General features: G+C 38.8%; 1 protein-coding gene across 1 annotated transcript in view; it reads right to left on the reverse strand.

The window, feature by feature from the left end:
* svep1 (sushi, von Willebrand factor type A, EGF and pentraxin domain containing 1) overlaps nt 1–26809 on the reverse strand; it is a 79929-nt gene that overhangs the window by 18448 nt on the left and 34672 nt on the right. The window contains exons 7-37 of the mRNA XM_066720356.1: nt 22744–22938; nt 21460–21578; nt 20959–21088; nt 20268–20375; nt 17505–17636; nt 17153–17344; nt 16717–16838; nt 16045–16147; nt 15453–15656; nt 14364–14597; nt 13573–13734; nt 13155–13316; nt 12555–12716; nt 11271–11362; nt 10698–10794; nt 10028–10141; nt 9402–9515; nt 8529–8730; nt 8027–8184; nt 7642–7843; nt 6881–7056; nt 6277–6401; nt 5841–5964; nt 5458–5628; nt 4579–4752; nt 3676–3795; nt 2891–3067; nt 2588–2672; nt 1926–2117; nt 1359–1526; nt 19–691 (exon numbers count right to left, since the gene is read on the reverse strand). Coding sequence (XP_066576453.1) covers nt 19–691; nt 1359–1526; nt 1926–2117; nt 2588–2672; nt 2891–3067; nt 3676–3795; nt 4579–4752; nt 5458–5628; nt 5841–5964; nt 6277–6401; nt 6881–7056; nt 7642–7843; nt 8027–8184; nt 8529–8730; nt 9402–9515; nt 10028–10141; nt 10698–10794; nt 11271–11362; nt 12555–12716; nt 13155–13316; nt 13573–13734; nt 14364–14597; nt 15453–15656; nt 16045–16147; nt 16717–16838; nt 17153–17344; nt 17505–17636; nt 20268–20375; nt 20959–21088; nt 21460–21578; nt 22744–22938 — 5189 coding nt within the window. The remainder of the gene's footprint in view (nt 1–18; nt 692–1358; nt 1527–1925; nt 2118–2587; nt 2673–2890; nt 3068–3675; nt 3796–4578; nt 4753–5457; nt 5629–5840; nt 5965–6276; nt 6402–6880; nt 7057–7641; nt 7844–8026; nt 8185–8528; nt 8731–9401; nt 9516–10027; nt 10142–10697; nt 10795–11270; nt 11363–12554; nt 12717–13154; nt 13317–13572; nt 13735–14363; nt 14598–15452; nt 15657–16044; nt 16148–16716; nt 16839–17152; nt 17345–17504; nt 17637–20267; nt 20376–20958; nt 21089–21459; nt 21579–22743; nt 22939–26809) is intronic.

The following is a 26809-nucleotide window of genomic DNA, read 5'->3' on the forward strand; positions in this document are numbered from 1 at the left end:
TTTTAAATGCATGTTTACCTTTATAAATCCATTTTTCAGGCTAGGGGGTTTCCCACAAGACACCGGCTGGCAGGACGGCAGGTTTCCACTCCATTCCCCATTGCCTTCACATGTCCTCTTCTTTTCTCCTTTGATGTAGAACCCTTTGTCGCAGCTGTAAGCTACCACTGCCCCAAAGTTGTAGTTGGTGCCACTGATGTAGCCACGCTCAACGCTGGACGGTTTTGAGCAGCGCACAGGAATGCACTGGATGTCCAGCGGAGAAGGCGTCCACTGGCCACCTCTGACACATGTCACATTTGCTGTAGTGTTGAACACAAAGCCCTCCTTGCACTTGTAACTGACCACGGAGTTGCTGGGATACTTGGGCTTGTTGGTGGAGTCCAGGATGGCATTGGGCAAGTCAGGAGGCCTTTGGCAGAAGTCAGCAATGCAGTGGGGCATCTGTTTGTTTTCAGGGGGAGTCCACTGGCCCTGGGCATTGCAGATCACTTGGGAGTTGTCTGCCAGGCTGTAGCCATCAGTGCAGTAATAGATGGCTTTATCTAAATACAGCTGGTGGCCAATGTGTGCAACAGCATTGTCAAGAGGTGGGGGGGGACCACAGGAGCGCGGCACACACTGTGAGGAGCTCTGGCTCCACTCACCGCTGGGTAAACACTCCTTACTCTCCAAGCCAATCAGGGTATACCTAAAGAGCAAAAAGCACACATGCCCTTTAAGTATTTATTTTGCAGCTGGATTAATAATGCACTCTGTTGTTGTTCCTAACAAAAAAATAAAGATTTATTGTAAACAGTGAAAGAATAATCATTGCTTTCAGACAAGCTATATTGTTTTCTGTCTCAACACAGTATTGCTCTCTGTAGTAGTTTAATATATACAATATATTTGTTTGACATTTTCTATTACCTTGAACCTAGGTTGTTCAAAGAACTGTCTCTTGGTATCATAGCTCTGGAACAGACATGCCTTATTTTTATTTGTTTAGCTTACTACAGCCAACTATTGACACAATTATTCCAGAGCTCTGTGGCAACTCAATTTCCTTTTCACTGGAAATTATTACATTTACATTTTTAGCCACTTTTAATCCACCATCTATGACCATTATGGTTCCATAAACATTGTATTACAAAAATAATTGGGTCAAACCTCTCTTCTGGTAATGGATTGCAGCTGTGTTATATGCAGAGGTTGGTTTTCTGAAGGACATCAAACTATTTTTTAACACTTTATGGTGAGGGCACCTACGTCTACCAGCAAGATAATATCATAAACCTTCAAGGAGAATTGCACTGAACATATTTAGTTATCTATTTAGTTAGTTTAGCCTATGCAAAAAATCTGACACTTACCCTTCCTTACAGGTGTAGTAAATCTTACTCCCCAGTGTGAAGTTGCTGCCGATGACGGTGGCATTTGTAATGACAGGTGGGTCTCCACAGGACACCATCTCACACACTGGCAGGGGGGTAGTCCAGTCACCGGAGGCCTCACAGGCCAGTACCGCAGAGCCCTGCAATCTTAAAACAATGTTCCAGTTAGAGAGTAGCACAAGCATTTATCTTAATTTTAAATCAATTATTATTATTACTATTATTATTATTATTATAAGTAGTAGTAGTAGTAGTAGTAGTAGCTGTATAATTCAGTGATAGAAATTCTGAATATCCAATTACATTAAAATACAATTTTATGTTCCATTACATTCAATTTTTGTAATCTAAAAAGTGGATTCCACCCCACCCCCCTCATATTAAGGGGTTTAGAATCACTGAGTTATTTCTCCTGCTGTGTACAGACTGCAGAAGTGCTTGTGTCTCACATCCAGGTGAATTGTTGGCTTACATAGAAACCTAAATATGTAATATATTTCCATGTTAGATATGGTGCGAATAATGTACGGGTTGGCCTACACTTACCTGTATCCCTCTGAACACTCGTATGACACATTGGAGAGATATGTTTGTCCAGTGAGAGTGAAGTTTGCGTTCTGTATATGCGGTGGCTCCCCGCATGTTACAGACTCACACATAGGAGGTTCTTGGCTCCAGCTCAAATTCGCCAGGCAGTAGATTTCGGCATTTCCCGACAGAAAAAACCCCTTTGTGCAGCTAGAAATTAAATGTTTATTGATTCAGTAAAGTTAAAGAAAGAATACATAAAACAAAATAAATGTCATTTTAATTAACGCACCAGCTCTTTGGGGTTCAAAATTTTCACAGTTTGGACATTTTTAAAATAGGAATAGCTGCACAGTATTGGCACATGGCCAATTCAACAGTGCAGTCACTGTATTTCCACAAAAGGCCTTGTGTGTCATTACAAATGTTGGGTTTATAACAGCTGGTGTTTTTGATATGTCATTTTTACGATTTAAATAACAGAGAGAATCAAAACGGTTAAGGAACAAGGCTATGAGAATACCACAAGCTTACTACGTCTTTCCTCTATAATCCTTCATTTCGATCCAAGGCCATACAAATCTGCAAAGAGGATTGGGGAGGGTGGTGTATATTTACCTTAAATTACTATATCAATGAGTTTACATGACAGCACGCTTGTAAATGGCTGACCGTGATACCTGTAAGTCACCTTGCTTCCGTAAGTAAAGTTGCTTCCCTTCATGATGGCATTTTCAGGAATGGGTGGTCGTCCGCAGGACAGAGCTTAAAGTATAACATAATATATTTTATTATTATTTTTTACTGGGAAACAGGTAACGCATAACTAAGCAGACAACAAAGGCTATACTTTTTAATGAAAGCCTGTACATCTCTTTATATCCCACATTAACATATAGATATTCTATCAAATGGAGGACATTGTTATATATAGTGGAAAATGGTAAACAGAGGATGGCTGGGCAATTAACCTTCTTACATACCTTTGCAATTCGGGGCATGTTGATTCCAAGTGCCCGACTCAGAGCATCTGATTTGGGATGCACCGATAAGCTCATATCCCGCTTTACAAGAGAAAACCACTTCACTACCAGCCATGTAGTTGTCACCATCTCTGTGACCAAACTCCGGGGTACCTGGATCCTTACATTTAATAGGCTCTGGTCCAAGTAAAACAAACATATAAATATAAAAGAAATAGAAATGTAGCTATTGAAATAATGATTATTTTGATACCATTATCTGTATATGTCATTTGTTACCTTTATGTGTTGAATAACAAATGTTATGCAAATATGCAATGAACAGACGGACAAGTATGGGCAACTTGAAGATAATGTCAAATCTGACTCAACGATCATCCTTGAATTAGTAACCATTTGTGATAGTTGGAGAGTTTTTTCTTCTATCCCTGCATTACGTTGTATTGATTAAACTACTGCACTTTCGTAATGCTTAATTTGAATTGTGTATTAATCTTGATTAATGCACTTTTGTAATGATTGTGTAGACTATAAGTCAGCCAAGATAAGGCCATTTGCCAATAAATAAATAATTTAATACATAAATAAATAATAACTAACTGCACTTCTGATTGCCATCAGTCATATCATTTCAGTAATTTTCCTAGTGCAGCACAAGTGTGGTACACATGATAAAATCCCATTTATCAGTGAAATGAAGAAGTGAACTAAATACTAAAGCACTTTTAAAATTCCCTCTCCAATGCAAAGAGTGTGAATCACAACCATTTAAAGAAACACGATACCTGTACAGTTTTTCCCATCACCACTGTAGGGCGGGATGCAGGTGCATGTGTAAGAGCCGTCCGTGTTCTGGCAGCTTGAGTGCTCGTCGCAATCTGACCCCAGTGCGCACTCGTCAACGTCTAAAACACACAAGCTGGTTTTCAGGAGGGCAGGCACCAGGAGCAGCACATACATGTGATAAGAGAACTTAAACTTTTCAGGTGCCCAGTCTTAAGTAGCATTCAGTGCTTCAGTACACATACACAATAGTTATAATATTGGATAGACCTCTGCTTTTACAATCATGTATAAAATCTTTATTGGAGAATGATACAGCACTAGTCATATTAAGCCTCATGATGAATTTAAATGAATTTGTGGATATTGTAAAAAAAATACGGAGGATACGGAGATAAGATAAGATAAGATAAGATACGGAGGAAGTTCTGGGCTATCAATCGATATTAATCAGAGTGCAGAGACAGAGTACACTGTCTGTACCTGCTGTTAAAAGCATGCTTTAATGCAATTGTTCTGAAATGGGCTAAGGATTCAAATAAACAACTCACAAACTGCACTTTCACTAGAAAATCCCCTACTGTGTATACATTTATAATTCAGTACGACACCATTAAGTAATTGGAAAAGGAAACAAGTAACATACAATATAGACAATGTATTTATTCTTAAAAAAATAACCAAAAAATAAAAGGACTACAAGGCTGCATGCAGTGCTGTCTCCTAAGAGAAATTTGACGGGCAGAGAATGCGGTTTGATGGCAGGTCCTCCTTAATCAGCCAGGTTGGTTTTGGTTTGATGTCTTTGATTTGATACAGTTCCCGTTAGTTCCTCTCCAAGCCCTTGAGTTTTCACCTGTTGTGTTTTAAACTTAAGTGCATCAGTTTGCGGCCCACTGTTTTACCGAGACAAGCTGGTGGATGGCCACTCCAGCTGCCACCATTACCACACAGTACTTTGGAGTCCCCCAGCAGGTAAAAGCCACTGTTGCACTGGTACGTCACTGAGCTGCCGGCTTGGAAATCCTCTCCCAAGTAGAATCCATGCTCCAAGGGAGAAGGGGGACCACAGGTGACCCCTTCAAGACATTAAAAACAGTCTGTAATAGTTGTGTTGACAAAATTAACTTGAAACATTAAAAGGAAGAATCTGACTCTGACCTCTAACACATGTTGGGTGTAAAATATTCAGCTAAGGAAAAGCTAAAACATATTTTGCGGAGGATTTTAGGCAATGTGTTTACTTTAAACAGACATGATCACTTGTTTTCAGAAATCAACATGTATGATTTTAACACAACTGATAATTAAATCTCAGTGTTGTGCAATGCAATAAATTAACAGCTAAGATGATAAGTGTTGCCACACTGAACACACCCAGGCTCAGAACCATAAAAATGATAAAAGAACACATTTCAAATGTTGTCAGTTACATTCTGGGCTTAATAAGGATTGCGTAAAAATGTACCCCTTATCCAATATGTATGGTGATGATCAGTTGTCTCAAACAATGTGTAAAATAGGCAATTGGGTAAAACAACCTGCCATCAGTTCCTAAAACTTATAGGTCACTCCTGAGTGTACGCTACTGAATAAGAACATAAAAAAGGCTACAAATTATAGAAGGTTACTGGGTCCACCTGGGTTTTCTGGACTTATGTATTCATAGTCATAATCAAACAAACGCATGGAGAGTCCCAGTCATATTTCTGTTGAGCTCCCCCTGCTGTCCATAAGCAGCCAAGTTGGACGCAATTGACAAGCTGTTATTGTCAGGCTCTTACTGTTGCACTGAGGTAGAGGGTGGCTCCACTCTCCTCTGTTGAGGCAGCGCTGTTTTTTCTCTCCCACAAGGTAGAAGCCAGGATCACAAAACAGATCCACCTGAGAGCCTGGTTTGACATCAGTACTTGAACTTCGCAAATGGGACACTGCGCTCTCCAGCACAGGACAGTCTGAGTCCAGACAGCAAAATCACAAAAACAAAGACAAACATTTTGATCAGGATGGTCAGAACATAAAAAAATTAAAACAATCAGCAAATTATTTGTTTTAGTAGACAAAGAGGAGACATCTGATCTGCCATTTTTTATTTTGCACAAGTGGAACACAGAATAAATACTTTACTTACACATAATTACAAATATTAAATTGGAAGGCTTCTCACCAGCGCAAAACATACTCTTTGGAGTAATCTTAACTCTTCCAACAATCCCAGTGAGAAAGTCTGGCCATGCCAACAAGTTGCCTCTTTGTAAATCTTCTGGACAACTACTTGCTAGTGCTTGGATCTGAAAGAGGAGAAGTTTTGTTTAATTTCATATCATAAGTATAGTTATAACTGATTTAGGTGCTTTTAAAATATTGACAACTCCAGAATTTTCCTTGGAAAAATAATCTCTCAGTTTTCACTGTACTTGCTTGTTGAACAGCGTTGAACATCTAGACATCTGGTCACGCTCTCATAAAATGCCTCCAAAAAATAGCTTTGCTCTGGGTTTGACTGTTTGTGGATGTAATTGTGTAACTCTGTGAGTAACTACAGAGCAGTAACAGGATTCTAAAATCACACACTGTATACAATAATAAGGAAGAAGATTTACTTGTTGGGGGGTGAGAACATGGTCCCAGATATTCAGCTGGCTCATGGATCCCACAAAAGATTCCACAGGATTGAAACCTTCTCCCCTCTGGTCCTGATCCTGCCCCAGGACTAATGCTCCCCCACCTGCAAGCCAAGCATTCAAAACAGCAATAATGAAAAGTGTGGTCTCAATAATATGTTTGACATTATATATTGCATAGTGAGTTTAACTGACATTAGCCCTGCTGGGGAAATAATCTTTGAGGCTAGATTAGATTGCATTATTGGATTTAGCTATAGCAAGCATCATTCATTGGACATGTGTTTTCACAAAACAACACAATATCCCACTCACAGTGTCCAAGTGACCAGTGAAGCTTTGGATCACAGTAGATCTGAGCTGTTGCTGTGACATTCATCTGACCCAATGGGATTCATCTGCAATTATTTCTCCTAATAAAACTACCATCAGAGAGCTATAAACTAATTTTCTTGGAGGGCATTCAAAAACATAAAAACTGGAGGATGAATTCTACTGATGTTGTTGATTATGCTTATTACTGTTTCTTTTAGGTGAGTCTCAGAAGCAGTGAAATTAAAATAACCACGACAGACTACCACACCTGGAATTGTAGTGCCAACAGACAAGCCTTTCCCTCCATCTGAGGGAATCCCATCTATATAGACCTTCCAGTCTCCATCAGCACTGTTCCAGGAGACGCCAATGTGATGCCATCTACCGTCATTGACTGCGGGACAGTCCGTGACCCTCTCCTTCCCATTCACATACAGAACCCACCTTTAAAAAGACACAGTCCCATGGGTTCAAGGAGAAGAGAAGCATTTGAGCTTCATCATTTCCTAATTTTAACTAAATCTCTAATAATAATATTATACAGCTCTGGAAAGAATTAAGAGATCACTGCAAAATTATCAGTTTCTCTGGTTTTACTATTTATAGGTATGCGTTTGGGTAAAATGAACATTTTTGTTTTATTCAATAAACTACTGACAACATTTCTCCCAAATTCCAACTAAAAATATGAATGGGATGGAATAGCTGCCATACATGTAGAGATGCTGATTTAAGAAAAATGTGCAGTGGTCTAAATTTTTTCCAGAGCTACATATATATATATTACATTATACAATTATTAAAAATAGTTTTGCCACCTATTTTAAATGTGTTCCTTTTTAATATGAAACTGCTACTTTGAAAATAGAAAGACTCAAGACCTTATCGATCACTTCCATAGCATTTGAACTCACATCTCCCGTTTTACACATTCAGACGTGTATTACATGAGATTCCATGATCTAGATTAAACCTGACACACGTATCTTTTTAAGCTTAACATTTTCATGCTTTGCTCTGTAGATTTACCCATTGTAGTCTATGAGTAAGAAAGCGTTGTCACTTCCTTTTTCCACTGCATAAGAAATCGGAGTGCCATAGTTGGTACTGTCAGAAGACTTCATCCAGAACGTGCATGTTATTGCAGTCAGAGAGGGCATTATATTGTCCATCATCACATAGCCATGGATACCAGAGACCTCAAAGTCCAAGTTAAATTTTGAGGACATTTCTAAAATGGTAAGAAAACAGAGAAACCAATTCATATTAAAGCAAGCAAGGGAAATTTATATACTTTCTTCCTGCTGTTTGTGTTATGATTTTAGTAAATTAATACAGTCCCCAGATTATACTGCAGATTATTGCACATCGTAGTGAATATGCCTAACACTTTCTTCGTATATGGAATTTATACCTGTCTCACACCTGGTTCCATTGAACCCAGGAAGACACCTGCACCTGAACAAGCCAAGACCATCGACACACGAGGCTCCGTTGAGGCAAGGATTTGGATTGCATTCATCTACATTGACCTCACACATCTTTCCTGTGTAGCCTTTGGGGCACTGACACCTAGGCAGCACAGAAAACAAATTCAAGGTCCTTATTATAAAACAATATTCAAATTAGCAGCATAGAAATGGAAAATGTATTTTTTTTCACTCTTTAGTTCTTCAATGATTGATAAATAATGGCACTGAATATAACATTGAAGTAGTCACATGCTTGTGTATTAGTCAATTATATTACAATTTCCTATATGGTATGCAGATTGTATGACAATTAATTATATACAATTAGCAAACTTGTAGGAAAAAAAAAAATCATAGGTAGCTTGAATGGTTTTAATAAATATGGTACATCCAAAACTTGTTGTAATTAGTACTGACTAAAACTATTCTGTGATTTTCAATTACCTGAAGTCATTGACGTCATCCCAGCATGTCGCCCCATTCAAGCAGGGTGCACTGGTACACTCATTGATATTAATTTCACACTGTTCTCCAGAAAAGCCAGGAGGGCAGGTGCAACTGAAGCTCCCCACCAGATTTTCACAGGTAGCGTTGTTTTCACACGGATTTAACAGGCATTCGTTGATTTCAAGCTCACAGTGCACCCCTTTGGACAAAAAGCATAGAACCTCAGGGCTAGTCCAAAGCAGAACTTTGACCCACCCACAAACATTACAAGCATGTACCCTATTGTGTTTTGATTTGTAAGTAGTAAACGGTGGTTTCTGACAATAAATTAAAACATGATAGGAAACAGGTTTGTACTTTAGGATTTGAGTTTTGATTTAGTCTTGCCCTCAGACTGTTTAAAGGTATGTACTTTTATTATATTTATTTAGTGTTAGTATCTTAAAGGTCAGATAGTAAGCTTCTGTACGTATCCCATATTGTCTGGGAAGAGTAGTTACAACATGCCGATTTATTCCAGGATAGATACTCCTTTTGTCCTTTCGAGGACAGGGTACTCCAGTCACTTTTGAAAAACTTCGGGTGGAAAATGTTTTAAAAAGGAAGCAATAGGAGTAGATAATTAAAGTGAAAAGTATGATTTGAAGGAATTAAGACAAAAAACTAAAAAATAAGTGGACTACTCTTACAAAGTCGAGGGAAAGCAATTACATCCTTTTTCATCTGGAAATTTCTAAACACCAGAACAGATCACACTCCTGAGATGCTATGTGTACCAATTGCTAAGTGAAAGAAAACAGGAACAATTATAAAGAATTGTAGAATTTTAAAATGATATTTTGAAAAACAAATGCGAACAAAGTATTTTACCTGTAAACCCATCAGCGCAACTGCAAGAGTATCTATTGATCTCATCGACACAGGTCCCATCATTGAGGCAAGGAAAGGAGCTGCATTCATTAACTTCCGCTTCACAGAACATGCCTGAAATAACACAAACTTCATGTTTCTTGGATTTGACAAGCACAGAGAGCAAGGCTGGAAATAATTTTGAGCACTGAAAGAACACTGCAGGAAAACAGAAATTAAAATGTATTAATCCTTCATCAAAGGTATCTATTTTGGTCTAATAATAACCAGGCATGCTAAAAACAGCTCAGATCCCTGGGGAAATGAAAGAATCAGTTGAAAAGGTAAGGACATGCTGTGTGCTGGAGACATTTATTTGTCAGACAGCAAGGCTTTTCCAAGACTTCTGTCTCAATGCGTCTCTAATACAATTACACTCATTTGTAGTCTGCCCATGAAGAGAATCACTGATTCCCAGCTTGTTAGCTTAATGATGGATGTGAATATGTGACCTCTGCTCATTTTGTCCTCAAAGAGCCTGTTAGTTTGTTGCAAATTATTGCTGAACAAAGAATCATTCGATTTTAGCATTTTTAAACCACATGACTTGTAAACCAAGATAGTTGGTACGCTTCACTAATACACACCCACATAACCAGGCTGGCACTGGCACACAAATTCCCCTATGCCATCTTTGCAGAGGGCGCCATTGAGGCAAGGAGCCGAGTCACATTCATTGATGTCACTCTCGCACTTCGATCCTGCAGGCAAGAAACAGACACATCAAAAAACAGTCAATACTATGAGTATGGGATCACATTAATTTCAAACAACATCTTTAATCTTGTATGTTCAGCTCGTCTTCATTCCAAGCGGATTTTATATTGCACAACTGTGTTACATGATTATGATTTATTAATATTTATTTATTAGCAGACATCCTTACTAATATCTTTCTGATTGAATTGCCCTCCCAAACCCCACATGATCCATCTATGCTACCATAATTGTAAAAAAAAGATACACCTACTATCTCGATAAATACTGAGCACGATATTCAAGACATATGAAGCATACAGGTAATATGTACATTAAACAATGAGCCTTTATCATAAGGTGGAACTTCAATCTATGCACTATGTATGTATTTTATTTGAACATGGAAGCAAGCTGTTGTTTTATGTTGTTGAACATTTACAATGGGGCGAAAGGATATATATAAAAAAAAGTGTAATGATCTCAACAGATCGGTTCATCTTGTTGTAAAGCTCATGTCTTTCTCTAGCATCTATTTGTTTATTAATAAGATTCCCTTGCCTGTGAACCCTGATGGACATAAACAAATATATCCGGCCCCTACTTCCTCACAGGTTCCCCTGTTCTGACATGGATTCAGGAAACACTCATGAAACATCTGAGGAGGTAAACAGATAACGGTTATTTATTGATTTTTCATTTGTGTATGTAAATCATTCCTTTCAGGGCCCTATTTTATTCTTTATAATGTTAGTTTATTCAGAAACTAAGATTGGACATGTAGTTCTCCCTTACTTTGGGTGTGCATTGACATGAGATCACGTGGGGCTACAATAGTAGTGTTTACAATACAGTTTACTTTAAAACCTTCTACAACATTTTTGGCAGTGGCCATTAGCATTAATGTACGAATGTAGCGCAGTATATGTGACAATCAGTGTCAATAGAAATTAATCGACATCACAACATTGTTGCGATAACCAGACTTCACATTGAATTGGCTGTGTCATCTGGAAGAGGCATGAGACTACATGGAGGATTAGGTCACACTTTAAGGGCTCTTTAGACTCAAAGAAAGCTGTCGTGTTACATCACAGAAACACACTAGACTATGACAGGCCATCCTTAACAAACCTGGCTGCTGGCCTGGTAATTTCTTCTGATGCTTTCTGGAGACACCGACACCACCACACGCTCTTCCTCTGGTGAAAAGCTGGAACCAAAGCCTGCATGGAAGGAAGCACATGCTGATAATGGCATTGAAAACGGGGATAGTTTGACAGCTCTCAAATTTTTATTTCTACTTTTATATACAATAAATGTAATATCTACACCATTAGATATTGGATCTTATGGCTTTTTATAACACTGCCAGTGTTTTTTATAGTGCACTTTTTATTGTCTTTTTATATTACAGGGCTGTAATATTTATCTGTAGTTGCCATTGCACTGAACTTTACCTGGTTACTTTAGGCAGGATTGTGAAGCTCCCAAGCAGATTCCACCAAAGAATAAATTATCTCAGACTAAACCTTTTATTGTGTGCCTTCATCAAACTTTTTTAAACTGTTAATACTTTTCTAAAAACTAATAAAAGCTTTGAAGTGGACCATGGGCGAGTACAATGTATCTGAGAGACACTGACATATATATATATATATGCACAAATCGGTAATGTACAAATGTTTAGTCACAGAGCCAAAGAGTCAAATGGTTTTAAACTGTGCACACATCCAACTATACAGCAGACAGTTTGCCAACAGCTGTCTTAGATTGGAAAATAAGGATCATTTTATTTTTGTTTGCGTGCTTTGTGTGTATCTGTGTGTGGCTGAACCCCTTCAAAATATTACATTGATTAGTAATATCCTGTTTCTTGTCACAGTTTTCCTTCCTATTCAAGACATAAAAGTGTGTAAGGATATGACATACTTGGGGAAAAAAGTAAGGGCAGTTATTTGTATAAGCGGTAGTATAAGACACCTTTCTTGAAAGCCTTGTTTATATAAGCATAACTCTGTTGGGAACTATTTGACCATGACATATAGGGTGTGATCAAACAAAATGCAGAGCCGTGGATGAACGTAGAAAGGAGTGAGAGCTTAGGATATTTCAACGGGCTTCATCAGACCTTTTGTTATTACATCTAAATGAAAAGGCAAATTTAAAACTTTTTTAAAAATGTTGTTTCCAGATTATACTAAGAATTGGGAAGATCCTTCCCATGTAAGTTAGACCTACAGATATAGCCAAATGTATTATTTTTAAATGGCCTAGCAACAAAAATTATTATGCTTGAAAATAAATGCCAGTTTTGGAATGATACATTTGGTGTAACATGCCACTAAATGTGACTATATATATAAAAGGTGTGTAGTAAGGTAAACACTAAGTTCGCAATCCTTTCCTAAAGCGTACTTGAGCAGTCCTGAATGGCCGTGGCTCCAGTGATAGTTGTTGTGCCATAGAATGGGCAGGACAAGCAGTAGGAGCGACCGTCATCGGGCTGGTAGTAGTCCCGTGGACAGGGGTAGCAGGGGTGTAACCCGGTACGGGAGAACTGCCCAGCAGGGCACAGCACTGCAAAAACATTACACAGTTCCTCATTAATTTAGGTCCTCATATGCTGTAGACATCAATGAAGTCCACATAGCCATTGGGTTATTTTGATTGTGTGGGTTTGTAACTTTTCAGGAATTCAATGACAACTGGAACATATTCATGCATAATAAGCATTTTAAAAACTGGGCTTAGTAATAAAACATGAAGGTAATTCAGTAAAGCAGAATGTCATTTAGAAGGCAGAATTTGTTTTCTCTATCTTTGGGATGCAAAACTCCAGTCACAGAATGCTGCAGTGTGTTATGGTTCAACATATTATTGGCTTTTTTGACATATTGAACATGTTGTCCCATTTCTGTATGTTTTTGTAATTTAAGCAGACCTATAAACCTGCTGGATTGTGGCCCTCATCTGCTCTACACTTTGACACCTTTACTGCCTTACCTTACCACTCACCTCCACATTCAGTCACATCTACTGCGCCTCGGTTTACAGTTGACATGTCACCAGGACAGGCCAAACACACCTTAGACCCAAACTCAGACTGGTGTGTTCCTAGAGGGCACGACTCACACGTTTCAAGTCCATTGACAGAGAAGCTTCCTGGTTTACACTGCTCTAAAATGCAATGAAAACACAGAAGTGTCAATTTAAAAACTTGTCATTACATTGGGCCAGTAAACTATAATTTTATCCACAATGCCTAGTGTCCTAATGCATTTTATATATAAAAGCTTGGAGATCATTATTGTTGTTGAGCTACAAAAAAAGAAAAACAGGAAAAAAAACATTTAAAGCAAACTTGACCTGCAAATTACCTGCACGAAACACATGCAAAGATGCTGTGATCAAACAAATACCTTGCAGACTTTACCTTTGCATTCGGCAGCACTTCTTGAGTGCATGTACACAGTGGAAAATCCAGACGGGCAGTTTTTACATTCCATTTGACCTTCCTCATCTTGATAGGAGCCGATCCAACAGCTTTCACAGGTACTGTACTCCAGAGAGAAGTAGGTTCCAACAGGGCAGTTCACTACAAAAACGAAAATAACACAGGGAAAAAAACAAAGAAAGGCATTCAGGAGTACAAAAGGCCAACTTAAATCATGATTGTTATATATGTTACACTGAACCCCAATTAATGAACAACTAATTTATTAGGATCTACAATTCTCTGCCTTATAAAATACTAATTAAATTCCTGTCGATAAGGAATATCTTCGAAGCATTCATATTGCAGTATATTTCATGCAAACAACTTTTCCCGCCAGAAACATGCAATGGTGCTCCCTTGAAAACATGATTTGATCTTGGTTAAAATACATGTACATGGTGTCCGTAGAAAATTTGTTTTGCTCTTGCAGATTACTGCATGGGTTTTTGCAAGCATGTTTGCAAGAGTTTGCATACTTTGATTCTGTTGATGTGGATGAGAAGTGACAGAATATCAAGACTGACAGCACTGGAATATAAAAAGTTGTACAAATGTGGTGTGCCAAGAGTGGTAGCATGTGAGGTTGGAACAATAGATTGTATAGGTCAATATATTGTTAGGTCCAGAAAATTACAACTATTCCCTGGTAAATGTTGTCATGCATCATACAAAGCAAAGATATGGCTTTTGCTATCAAAACTAAAAGCACAGAGAGAGCTGGAACTCACCACACATGCGTCCCTTCAACACGGAACCAGGCCTACAGAAAAGAGATGCTTTCTGACTCTCCAGGGACTTTGTGTCAGCTACCACCATCTCTGATGCCACACGGAAGGTGTATAGGGGTTGCTTGTTAAGGGTCCTTTTCAATCGGTTGGTAATTTGTTCCAGGGTTTGGAGCAGTTTCTTCTGATTTTCTGCTTCTACTGTGTCGTTTCTCTCAGAAGGCAATGGAACACTTGCTAGGAAAATACAATCAATGGTACTTTAAAGGGATTCAATAGTAAACAGCTGCTACTAATGCTCCACATTGCCCTTGCCAAAATGCAGGTTTCCTTTGATGCATTTCGAAGTCTCTTTGAAGCAATATTTGAATGATCAAATTGCCAGAAAATTCATACAATTCAAAGCAATATTTACATAAGTATCTAGTTGCTATTTGAAATAATTAGTACATGTCTACAAGATTACAGGATGTTGCAATTACACTTTAGTATCTAACAGCTGGTTGTTGGACGTCTTTAATAATAACTCATTAAAAAAATATAAAGGGCTCAGAGCACTCTCAAACTCTTAAGAACACAAGAAACTTTAGAGAGCAGCACAGGTTTCATGATTCTGCTCATTTGGTTGCTAATCATATATCATATCTAGAGTTTCATTTTCTGAAGAGTCCCAGTGAGGCAGCTTCAACAACTCACTGGGTATTCTGAGTCAGGCCTCCACGAATCTGTGTAAACAAGGCTAGTTCTAATTCATTGCTGATCTTTGAAACAGGCTTAAATTTGGCTTTGTGAGTAACTTTTTGAATTCTGACTACTAGGAAGATTTAAAACATTTTTCAGCCTGCCTGTGCATAACATTCTTTTGAGACCAATATTTTTTTCTGACTGCTGTTCTCTAGTGTAATAAGTATAAGATTGTTCCAAATGAGATTTTACTAGTCGAAATTTCATATTTTTGTTTTAGTAGGTGTTAACCTATACAGAACTAAAACAAAATACAGTAAGTGCTATTTAATGATAAATAACAGCAGAGTGGAGTGGACAGATTAATTGTGTCCAAAGAACCTTCACTGGACACATCAGCAAGTCTACCTGTTATATTAAAAACAATCTGTATTTTCTGGTCTCTTGTGGGGATGTGATGGTTCCGGTGCCTTTTTCTCCTGAAAGGATCCACTTTAGGTGAGACGCTGCCTTGGTGTTGTGAATTGGGCTGATCGCTCTGGAAGCCTAAATCCGTGTAAGCATAATCCAGGCCATCCTGTCGAACCCAGCTACTGCCCCACCCACCCGGGCCTAAAGCAACAGCAGAATGACAACAGAACATACAATTTGGAATATTGCCTGATAATGAAGCATTGCTGTAAAATATTCAGGCAGATTTATAAAAGATTGTATGTTTTGCTACTAAGAAGAGAAAAAGTAATGTTTTAATATACAAGATTTTAAAAAATGAAAGCATCTGGTTTGTGAAACAAGGTTGTTTTTGAGTTTTTAAACTGACCTGAAGATTATCTTTCAAAACTAATGGGACTTATATGCCAGATGACTCAACAAAGCCTTAATGACAAGCAAGTCCTTAGCAAGAGTAGTTAAGCTCCCCTTTAATGCAACAGATTGTCCCATAAGGAATAACAGAAAAACTAGATTGTTACTTTAAGACCTTAATTGTGTTACAGCTTACCAATGGCAAATCCATTTTCATAGTCATAATTGTATTCTAGGCATTGTCCTTGAGGAATTGCTTGCAGAGTGCACGTGACATCTCCACTGCACAATGAAGGAACCTGTATACAACAACAGGTTCACAGTTACAATAACAGAATACGGAACATTTAACACACTTTGAAAAAGGAAAACTGAAATGCCCTGGTCTCAATGGTGGAAGCTGCCAGAAACAGCCAATAATCTTATACTAAATTCTCCGGTTGAAGAGCTTTGCAATCGACCTGCTCAGTTCCTTTTTCACGTCTCCATGTGAAGCATGCTGTTGGACCCCTGATGAGAAAGTACAGTACAGACACACCTCTCAGAGCTGCCCTGCTGGAATGAATGTGACACTCGCAAAGCCAAGAGCACGGCTCCTGAGCATGAGGAATTTACAAGCTCTTCAGAATTTAGGGCAGTGATGTCACTTTAACAGGTGCATGTATGCAATGAGGCCTGTTGCTTCTGCTCAGCAATACATTTGGACAAAACTAACAATTGATCAGTTTACAAACCAAATGAGTTGAGGTCTTTACTTAACAGCCTAAAACTGTAATATGAAAAAAGAAAATGGTACAATTAGATCGTTCTATATTATTCATATAGGATAATAATAATGTGATAAAATATACAGTCATTGTGCTCTTACCATATCCCCAAGCGCAGTATAAAATTCCCCAGTGAACGTTTTGAGCAGCTTGTCATCATCACATCGGGAGGCCTTGAAGAGCATCTCGAAGGGCTTGAAGCCGTGGTTTGCAATGCGGTTTACTGTCAGGTTTCAAAAAGAAGGATTGAAGAAAAGGGCATGGGACAGAAGCCACAATCAACATTCACAAAATGTGTTTCTTTCACAGTAACACTCACAGATTTAGCTTTAAAGAAATATAAGTTTTATGTTTTCATTTTGTAGAAGACGTATTTGTTTAATATTTTTTCATTTAAATAGTGTAATCATTATAAGTGGAAAAAACACGTTAGTGAGTTGCTTAAAATGCTTTCCCATAAGAGCGTCAAGAAAATGTTTGGTATGAAAACAGGAGGATTCTCCACACAAAGTGCATGTGTTGGAAACAGATACTTACACGAGCAGTCAGGCAGCTCTCCTGTGTAAGAGGGGTTCCACATCCCATCATGGGCACAGAAGTAGTTGTGGTCAGACTCATGAGTGAAACTGTACCCGTCGTTGCAGTACAGCGTGCAGTTCACCCCCCCCTTATATTCCATGCATGAGAATTCTCCGTTCACTGGGTTAAAGGGCTGGTCACAGAATGAACCTATGGGATTAAGGGTACAGGTATTCAATCATCCATTATGACAAACTGCAATTTACTGCTATGACAAAATAGAATAGAGACACAACACTGAACAGGACAGGAGAAGATGACGATACGCATCCTATACTTGCTGGAGCCAGGGCCTAGTCTGAGCACGCACCTCTAATGATGATATGTATGTCACAGGTCTTGTTGTTTCCTGATGCATCAGTAGCTGTGTACTGGACCACTGTGTCCCCGGCAGGAAACAGGGCCCCAGGAGAGTGAGTGTTTGAAATGGTCACAGGAGCCCCTGGAGCAGAAACAAAAATACAGCATGGAAAAACAGGCTCAGACTGATGGAGTTTGAAGGACACATTTTCAAGATGTATTATATTGTTCTAAAAATACATTAAATATGTGTCAATTCATAAGTATAATTAAAAACATGATTGTGTATTTTGTGTTTCTTCTTTGAACCTCATGGCCGTATCCACCATTGAAGACACCGAGGTCCGGACCTCGGTATTTTTTTTCGAGGTGTATATTAAAAGTCATAAAATAAAACTCTTTGGTGCGGCGAAGATCATACAACGCAAAGATAACCGATCTTCTCAAGTGACTGCTTGCTTGAGTTGAGCAATGAAGTGGCCGGGAGGCGCAAGTCGCTGACCTGCACTGTCACTGCCCGCCGCCGGGGGCGGGTCTTATTTTTAAACTAGCCAGTAGAAAAGAGAAGGCACTTCAATATGCGGCGCACATCTGCCTCCCATTGGTTGACGCCGAACTCCGTCACTGCACGCTCGCTCGTAATTTGCATACAGTTGAACATGCGCAGCTCTCACTGTCGCTGCCGCCGGGAGATTTTGTCTCCGAGCGGATCCGCCCCCTGTGGCCGGGAGTCGCGGCTCTCATTGCACATGAATGGGAACGAGTCGCTGTGTCGCGCTAGCGTGTGTGCACGTAGGGTACATTTCTCTATATGACTATCAACTGTGTCAACACACCGGCAGGGCAGCACCTTCATCCGCCCAAGCGTTATGAGGAAACTAGAGAAGCTTACTAGTCGTCTGCTTGTAGTTCAAAGCCATGATTCAGCCCCACCCAGTCACACATCAGCTGACAAATAGCTCCAGTGCGCAGTCGCGCTTCGTTCAACAGGGCCGTCCATCATGACTAAACCAGCTAACATGAATGATATAAGTTTCTTTCATATCACTTTGTTTAGGGTTGAAATGCATGTTAAAATGATGAGGTACTACTATATATTTTTATTTTCATTGCAAGATTATCCTAGCAGAGGCCGGCAACATTTGCAAATAAATATCAATTTACCGTGTGTTCACTTTCTTTACTGACACAGACGAAAATGAAAAGACAATATCAATTAAAGCTCAGCTTTGGGGAGGGAAGCAACAGTCGACAACGAGAGGGGACTGAGAGAAAAAGAAAAAGAGAAGATGATGGAGATGAGAGAGGAAGAACCGGTACTACCCACTGTGCCCAAAATATGATTAGCATTGTTACTGTGCTGTTTAACACAAACAAAAACTGACCTGATCTCATTCAAACAATATAGGCTAATTACCACAGAGAAATGTGTTCTTTGGCAATTACAGTGAAGCCTATAGGTTCAAATTATTGGGTAAATGATTTTTACTACACTTTGGCAGGAGACACAAGTGGAGACACAAAGAAAGGCACAGCCAGTGTGCTACTGCGCAGACATGGATTTAAAGCTATTATTATCCAACGTCTTAAAATTCACATATGTCAATCGGGGAAATCAATATCTTCGCCTCCCAACCTCGCTAGCAAACTTAGTTTTTGGACCTCGGTATTTTTTAAACCCTGCATACGGTCATGTTGAACCTATACATATATATATATATAGGGTGTATAGTTCAATTCAATTACAAAACAGAAACTGAATTTATTCTTAAAAAGTATATATATATATATGAATGTAATGTTGATAACACAAGAAGGACACCATAGTATACATATTACTAATTATAGAAATAAACCTTATAACAATACTGCTCATTTAGTATTTTTGTCTCTATGTGTCCAACATGTAGCCTGTTGGCCCGCCTGACCCTGAGGTGCAGTCCGCCTGAGATTGTGAGCAAATGTGTTTTACCTAATTAGCTAGCACGCATTAACTAGTAGGCCAGTAGGGCCGAACCACCTTCCCGTCGCTACCGTTGTGTAATCTGACTGCTGCCAGGTGTCATACTATCAGGCGATACTTCACCATTGTTACCAATACAAAATGAATGTGGCCTGCGATGGATTTCTGATCATGTGGCCCACTATTGGAAAAACATGGATGCCCCTGCTATATGGCATGATAATACTTAAGAGTTTATAATTGTGGCATTACGGGCTTTTAAATGGAACTACATCATATAATCTGTCACACATATTTGAATATACAGCTATAATTGTGCAGAATGGTGAGGAACAACATTCCCAAACAGTTGTCATTCCTGCAAAATGAGGCCAGTTTCACATGTCCTCTTACCAAAAACAGATAATTAAATACAAAAATAAATATAAACAGGCAACTCCTTTATGACGTTTGCTTGGTCAATTATCACATGCCTGTATTTATAGTTGCATAAAAAGGAAAGTGTCCCTTATTATTGAATCTTGGTTTAAATAGTAAATGGCATGGTTCACTGCACAGGAAAACTTCTGTAATAAGACTGTGGTGTGGGAGAAATACGGACAGCCATAGGAGACAGTATGTCACCATGGTAAATTACACTGCTTGGGTGATTCTGGTTAACCAGGGGGAACCAAAGTGTTTGGTATAGTATCCCACAAAACCTCACAGACGCAATGAAACAGTGCTGTGTACATCTGGATCAGTCATCTTGTGGAAATAAAACCTTTTTCACAGCATCCTCCTAAAGGAAAATGCTCTAGCCATTAGTACCGGAGTTATCAGAGAACTGTGGCTCCTCCCACACTGCAGCCAGCTCCTTCTCTGAGGTCTGGAATGGGGGAGGGGATCGGCACCTGTCAATCACTGGGGCCTCCACATCTAAAGATTCAAAAGACTGTAGGTCAAAAACACTAGGTTCGGACAGCTAACAAATACAGAACATACGATAACATTTTTTTCTAATATTCATTTTCATTTTTCTTACTTTGACCAATAGTTATCCTGATCTGGAAAAATGTTTGGAAGTACTAACTACATAAGATTAGAACAGTGTGTTTTTCAGAAAAACAAAAGACAAAAACGACAATTTTGAATGAAGCTGTTGACCAGTGTGGAAATCTGGAGAATTAGAAACTTTCAGGACTGACCTAAATCTGAAATCTATTAACAATGACAAAAACAACACTATTAATAATAATATAAATAATGGCACCTACCAACCTGCTTAAAACAATCTATTTTTTTGACAGTCTCTTAATTAATTGATTAATGAATACCACATGACTACCACATGAATACCTTAAGCACTTCATCTGAGTTTTGCTACTATTCACATGTATAACAAGGTTCACCAGGGTTAGGGGTAGAGTTACGGACTAGGTTTGGCTTATACATATGATCAACATCAGAATTCATTAATAATTGGTTCCCATTATGATAAAGTGTGAGTATTTTTACTTACCAATAACCTTGACATTGAAAGAGCAGTTGGCTCTGTTACCAGCACTGTCAGTCGCCATGTAGGTAATCCTGATATTTCCAATAGGGAACAGGTGTGGAGGGATGAATATTGGTGTGACTTGAACAGACACCTAGAGAATAATTAAAGATGAACACATTAGGTTATGAAGGTAACAACCTTCATATTTACAGCCAAGGAAGCTCAGAGCAACACATACAAACCTAGCTTTGCAACTACGTACAGTACACAGGTATAATAATTATGTTTAGTGTCCTGGTTTAATGAGATGAAGAAGCAGTATGTACATTATGACACACTTGCAACAAGAACTAATCAACATGATGGACAGACATGCCTCAACTTCTGACTATAATGTACCGTTGGCCTTTCGAAAGAGGATGTCTGTCCGCTGATGAGACTGCTGTGTATTTCAGTGAGGGGCTTGAATTGCCAAAAGTTCAGGGGATGACTTATTAAACAAGCGCACTGCCAAAAACTTACCTCTTCCCCAGAGTTATCTGTTGCGCTGGGGATGATCCAGCTTACATTGGCCGAGTTGTGATGCTCCATTGTTTCAGTCATAATATCCTTAGGGCAATTAATTTGAGGCGGCTCAGTATCTATGTTTTCAATAAATAAACATGGTGTATGACAGACAGGCCAAAGGACAAAACAATAAGGAGAATATTATTACTAGGGGTGTGCCACTGACTCATATTTTTTCTGCTCTCTTATTAATATTTTGTGATGACTGTATGTTAATACGATTGACCATAAATCCCTTTCTAACAGCATATGGTGCTCTTTACATCATAATCCGTTATTCTGTTAACCACTATGGACATCATTATTTATAAAAAATGTAACTGCAACATCTTCAAATTGGATTGAACAGGTGAAACTTTTCCTGAAATGAAATGAGAGTTCTGTGGGGAACCCAGCAATATAAAGCTCTGGCCCTAGCGGACTTCCTTTGGGGGAAAGGTTGTGATCAGCCAAGACATCAGTGGTTTCAGATCTCAGCAGTCATTACAGGAAATTACCCGTCTCAATTATATTATTTCAGTATTATGGGCAGAGATTTTATTTACATAAAGTATACATAATAAAATATTAATTATAAAGGCATCATAAAAGACAGTGGCCAGTCAACATGAACATGAAACATGTTATTATGCATCTTATATAAAAGGCTGATATAGTTAAACATTAAATTCCTTATAAAGTGTGATGGTTTTGTCATAATTGACATTAACCACTTTCTCATTACAGACACGATCACTGACTGAGAAAACTTATTTGAGTTGGTGCCTACATTACTATTTTGTATTAGATTAGGTGCCTTTGGGAATTAAGTTAGTAGGTATTTCTTTACAGAAAGACTTGTGGCTGTCTAGAACAAATTGCCCAGCAATGTGTTTAAAGCCATCTCTTTGAGTTCTTTCAGTAAGTGGTTGGATAAAAGTCCATGCTTGACCATCTTGAAGACAATGATGGCTTTTAACTAAAATTATGTTCTTCTGATCTGTTGCAACTAAAGGTCTTCCATGCAGTGAACTTTAGCCTATTTATTTTAACAACAAGAAACATATATGTTTTGCTTTACCTAGCTTTAAAACATACTCCAGTAAAACAAAAAACAAAAAAGCAAAAGGTATGCATCACTTTATCAACTAACAAAACCATCAATATCAATTCATAGTCAGATGATTACTTGATCTCTAAAACTATATAAAATAATAAATATGTGAATGTACACATTCAGTTGGTGCATTAATGGCATACCTCTGCAGGTAGCATTGTGGATATTGTCACTCCATTTTCCAGAATTCAAACACTGCACTCCTGTGCCTCCTGAAAGTCTGTAACCACGGGGACATCTCAGCTGGCATACAGTTCCTGTCTTCATTTCCTTAGCTCCGCAGGTAGGGGGCAACAGGAACACATTTTTAGGTTTCTTCAGGGGAGGACAGTGGATCTCTACACGAAAAACATGGGGATGTTCAGACTCCAAAGAACACATTATTTTTGACAAGCAAAGACAAGTACACAGCAGCTTTGAATGTTAATTTATTTTATATTGAGTTTGGTGTATTTTCTCCCTTTGTTTTGTATTAATGACTCATTTATTTCATTGTATAATATACATATGATACCTTGCTTGCATTAAAGTAGATTTACTGTAGTTAGAAACATTTTTACAGACATTTTGTTTAAATACAAAGCAATGATGCAATTTTGTAGCAGTATGCATTCTAGGCTATTTATATCATTCTTAACAGTTATTGTGCAATCACATGACTGTGACTCTAAAAGGAAGTAAAGAAAACACCAGTGAAAGGCTGCTAAAAACATTTGTGAAACATGTGCAATTCCTTGTACAGAATAAAATGGGTACATTTTATACCACAGACCATTGTATATCCTTATATTACCATGAATTATAATTATTGTTTAACTGCAGTAAAGAAAATCAGCATGCAAACATCCCTCAAAGTGGCACACTGCTGTAAACACACAAGCCGTCTACAGAGGAACTGGCAACTTCAGCCAAGAGCTGTTCTTTATTATGTTCTTAATAGGTTTCTTTCTTTGTTGCAAACAAAAGCAACAACTAGAGAGCCCGACCAAACACCCAGCAACTAAGCCTTACCTGCCCCCTGACTGTTAACAACATACCTCACAAGTCATAAATAACAGTACTGTAGAAATAAAACTCAAAAATGGAAAGGAGAAAGTTCTCTTTTGCAAGGAGTGGAAGGAGAGACAACTGTATGATGCAGAAGACCTTTGCAAACTATTACAAACCTGATGTAATAAATGACAACCGCCCACACAGAAAACCCTTTCTAAAATATCTCCAGCATTACTGTGAGGCTTCATAACTACCCTTGTCAGAGTAGAAATATGGCAGAAAGTGGACAACATTGTCATGAATTACAGTGAGGGAAAAAAGTATTTGATCCCCTGCTGATTTTGTACGTTTGCCCACTGACAAATAAATGATCAGTCTATAATTTTAATGGACACAGAATAACAACAACAAAATCCAGAAAAACGCATTTCAAAAAAGTTATAAATTGATTTGCATGTTAATGAGGGAAATAAGTATTTGATCCCATATCAATCAGCAAGATTTCTGGCTCCCAGGTGTCTTTTATACAGGTAACGAGCTGAGATTAGGAGCACTCTCTTAAAGGGAGTGCTCCTAATCTCAGCTCGTTACCTGTATAAAAGACACCTGTCCACAGAAGCAATCAATCAATCAGATTCCAAACTCTCCACCATGGCCAAGACCAAAGAGCTGTCCAAGGATGTCAGGGACAAGATTGTAGACCTACACAAGGCTGGAATGGGCTACAAGACCATCGCCAAGCAGCTTGGTGAGAAGGTGACAACAGTTGGTGCGATTATTCGCAAATGGAAGAAACACAAAATAACTGTCAGTCTCCCTCGGTCTGGGGCTCCATGCAAGATCTCACCTCGTGGAGTTTCAATGATCATGAGAACGGTGAGGAATCAGCCCAGAACTACACGGGAGGATCTTGTTAATGATCTCAAGGCAGCTGGGACCATAGTCACCAAGAAAACAATTGGTAACACACTACACCATGAAGGACTGAAATCCTGCAGCGCCCGCAAGGTCCCCCTGCTCAAGAAAGCACATGTACAGGCCCGTCTGAAGTTTGCCAATGAACATCTGAATGATTCAGAGGAGAACTGGGTGAAAGTGTTGTGGTCAGATGAGACCAAAATCGAGCTCTTTGGCATCAACTCAACTCGCCGTGTTTGGAGGAGGAGGAATGCTGCCTATGACCCCAAGAACACCATCCCCACCGTCAAACATGGAGGTGGAAACATTATGCTTTGGGGGTGTTTTTCTGCTAAGGGGACAGGACAACTGCACCGCATCAAAGGGACAATGGACGGTGCCATGTACCGTCAAATCTTGGGTGAGAACCTCCTTCCCTCAGCCAGGGCATTGAAAATGGGTCGTGGATGGGTATTCCAGCATGATAATGACCCAGAACACACAGCCATGGCAACAAAGGAGTGGCTCAAGAAGAAGCACATTAAGGTCCTGGAGTGGCCTAGCCAGTCTCCAGACCTTAATCCCATAGAAAATCTGTGGAGGGAGCTGAAGGTTCGAGTTGCCAAACATCAGCCTCGAAACCTTAATGACTTGGAGAGGATCTGCAAAGAGGAGTGGGACAAAATCCCTCCTGAGATGTGTGCAAACCTGGTGGCCGACTACAAGAAACGTCTGACCTCTGTGATTGCCAACTAGGGTTTTGCCACCAGGTACTAAGTCGAAGGGGTGAAATACTTATTTCCCTCGTTAACATGCAAATCAATTTATAACTTTTATTAAATGCATTTTTCTGGATTTTTTTGTTGTTATTCTGTCTCTCACTGTTAAAATACACCTACCATTAAAATTTATAGACTGATCATTTTTTTGTCAGTGGGCAAACATACAAAATCAGCAGGGGATCAAATACTTTTTTCCCTCACTGTACATATTTTAAAAGCCTTGTTTTGTTTTAGGACACTCGGAACTCAAAACAAGGTAATACAGATTTCTATTCATTGCAACATAAAGCTAATGTATCTGTTGGCCTATTTCATACACAGAGTTTACAGTACATGGATGCAGACTGCTGATTTACAGTGGGGTCCTGTCTGATGTTAGCAGGTGTAGCTTGCCATGATAATTATAATATGTAAACACATGTTGGCAAATTTTACTGCAATACTGCTTTAATGGTGATGCCAAGCTGGAGGCAGTAAAACATCAATACCACCACAGGCTTGGAACACATAGCAAGACTCAAACTTTGTTTTGTTTTTTTAATTATAGAACTTAACTTGCTGAAAAGGTGATGGTCAAAACAAATGTTATAGAGGACTGTAAATCCGCTCTACAAGGACTCTGGTTAGGCGTCTCTGTAGACAGCTAAACAGGGTGAACATTAATGAATGCCTTCTTTTAAGTTAGCAGACATGGGTGATTTTAAACTCTGACTCATCTTGGGGAAAAATGGCCTGAGGTTTGGATAAACACTTGCTCTTGGCCTTTTCATTCTAGCCACATTGCAACATATTCTTCACAAGCTCAATTTCCCACTGTCCTGCCACAGCCTTCATTTTGTGTTCAACACACTCGTGGTAAAGGACTGAATAAATAAAGGGCAAATGATACAAGAGCGTTTGAAGTGATTTACTAAGGTTGTTGTAAAATCCACAACATATGTTGAGCCGCAGCTGAGGTTTTAACATATCTGAGGCCGGCATGTGTTTCGTTCCTTTTGCTCTGCTGAATTGACACGCATGGTTTGAACAGAACTTTACAGACCAGTCTCATTTGCTGGATTAAATAACTAAAGACAAATTAAAAGGAGATATAAGCATGTTTACACTGGTCTGAAATGACTGTAACCTAACCCTGTTCATTACTTATTCAAAGAGGAATGAAGATAGTAGTTCCAAAATTAATCTTAGTCTCTGCAGTGAATTAAAAAATAAAATAAACCCACAGTGACTGTCAACACTTACAATTTGAGTTATAACTACGGCAGAAGAGGTAGAAGGTATTTATTCATATAGGTATGTATATGAGCATGATTCTACTATATGACATCCTGTATTTACCATGAAACATGGTGATTTGTGTGATCATCCACATCATTAAATTAATACAATTATTTAATCTTGCTGCATATATGCACTGTGTGTTCTGTGAAGTTGTCATATTTTGTTTAGTGGAATAAGTGGAAGGTAAAGGTCACAAATTACTGAGAAAACAGGAGCTCCCACTCTCATTCATTTTGCCAAGATGTTTGTTGTGCAG

This window comes from Amia ocellicauda, chromosome 13, assembly GCF_036373705.1.
Source record: "Amia ocellicauda isolate fAmiCal2 chromosome 13, fAmiCal2.hap1, whole genome shotgun sequence".
Classification (NCBI taxonomy): domain Eukaryota; kingdom Metazoa; phylum Chordata; class Actinopteri; order Amiiformes; family Amiidae; genus Amia; species Amia ocellicauda.